Source organism: Anneissia japonica, unplaced genomic scaffold (genome assembly GCF_011630105.1).
Source record: "Anneissia japonica isolate Jap-2015-1 unplaced genomic scaffold, ASM1163010v1 scaffold191029_len1053_cov95, whole genome shotgun sequence".
In the NCBI taxonomy this organism is placed as follows: domain Eukaryota; kingdom Metazoa; phylum Echinodermata; class Crinoidea; order Comatulida; family Comatulidae; genus Anneissia; species Anneissia japonica.
In genome coordinates this window covers 1-1,053 of record NW_022717509.1, presented here as the reverse complement: position 1 = coordinate 1,053, position 1,053 = coordinate 1, and the positions used below count along the sequence as shown (strand labels likewise).

The 1,053-nt window shown below is 38.6% G+C and overlaps 1 protein-coding gene across 1 annotated transcript; it reads right to left on the bottom strand.

The window, feature by feature from the left end:
* Window positions 1-400: 400 nt before the first annotated feature.
* Window positions 401-1,050, bottom strand: LOC117110340 (late histone H2A.1; the record flags this gene model as incomplete). The annotated part of the gene is made up of 1 exon (XM_033253024.1): window positions 401-1,050. A coding segment is annotated over one exon (294 nt), but the record flags the coding sequence as incomplete, so codon positions are not given.
* Between the last annotated feature and the right edge of the window lie 3 nt (window positions 1,051-1,053).

Genomic DNA, 1,053 nt, shown 5'->3' with positions numbered 1-1,053 from the left:
AGTTGTATATGATCCCGATATTGTTTCTTGATTCGAATGCAATGTTTATCAACAAATTTTTTTTTAATACAGTACAGTATTGAACTTTCTATTTTATGCACAAGATAGAATAGCATGAATAGAATGAGACCTTAGAAATCAGGGTGCAAGCTGTATGGTATAGATTATAATCCTATAAGAAAATACACAAAACAAGAAATTCCTATATATAATGATCAAAATTGATAAGATTATCATTATACATGCACATACCAATGTCCATTCTAAAGATTGAGAGGAAGCATTCTGATGTGAAGTTTATTGCTCAAAAGCTGTCAAAATATAAATATGACTTTTTTCCCTCTATTCAGAGACTACAGTACTTAAGTTGTTTTGATACAAGTAAAAGGAAAGTGTCCCCTTTGCGTTCAACGGTTTCCCCGTGCTCTTAATGTGTTAACCGTAGTGTTATTAAAGGTATATTTCCCCTTGTTCCACGGAAAGTTTCCACCCTAAATAGGGGTTGCCCAAAGGAGGGGTTATTGTCTTAGCGTGTCTGTACTCTGTTATGGAAATGTGTACCGTAACATAAATATGATAAAAATCCGATCGGAACCGGCATGAATGTATTGATTCTAATGATATATACATTAACACAAGCAATTTTAATATATGATGAACAGTAACTAAAATAGACGATAACGACTGTCAAATTTCTTTTTTACATATGGTGGCTCTGAAAAGAGCCGTTTGGTTTGAGAAGATGGTTGTAGAAATTTACTTGGACTTGGCCTGGGTCTTCTTTGGCAGAAGTACAGCCTGGATGTTTGGTAGTACACCTCCCTGTGCGATGGTCACACTTCCGAGAAGACGGTTCAACTCTTCATCGTTACGGATGGCAAGCTGAAGATGACGGGGGATGATTCTGCTCTTCTTGTTGTCACGGGCAGCGTTGCCAGCCAACTCCAAGATTTCAGCAGTCAAGTACTCGAGTACGGCAGCCATGTAAACTGGGGCACCAGCACCGACTCGAGATGCATAGTTACCCTTTCGCAAGAATCGGTGGACACGACC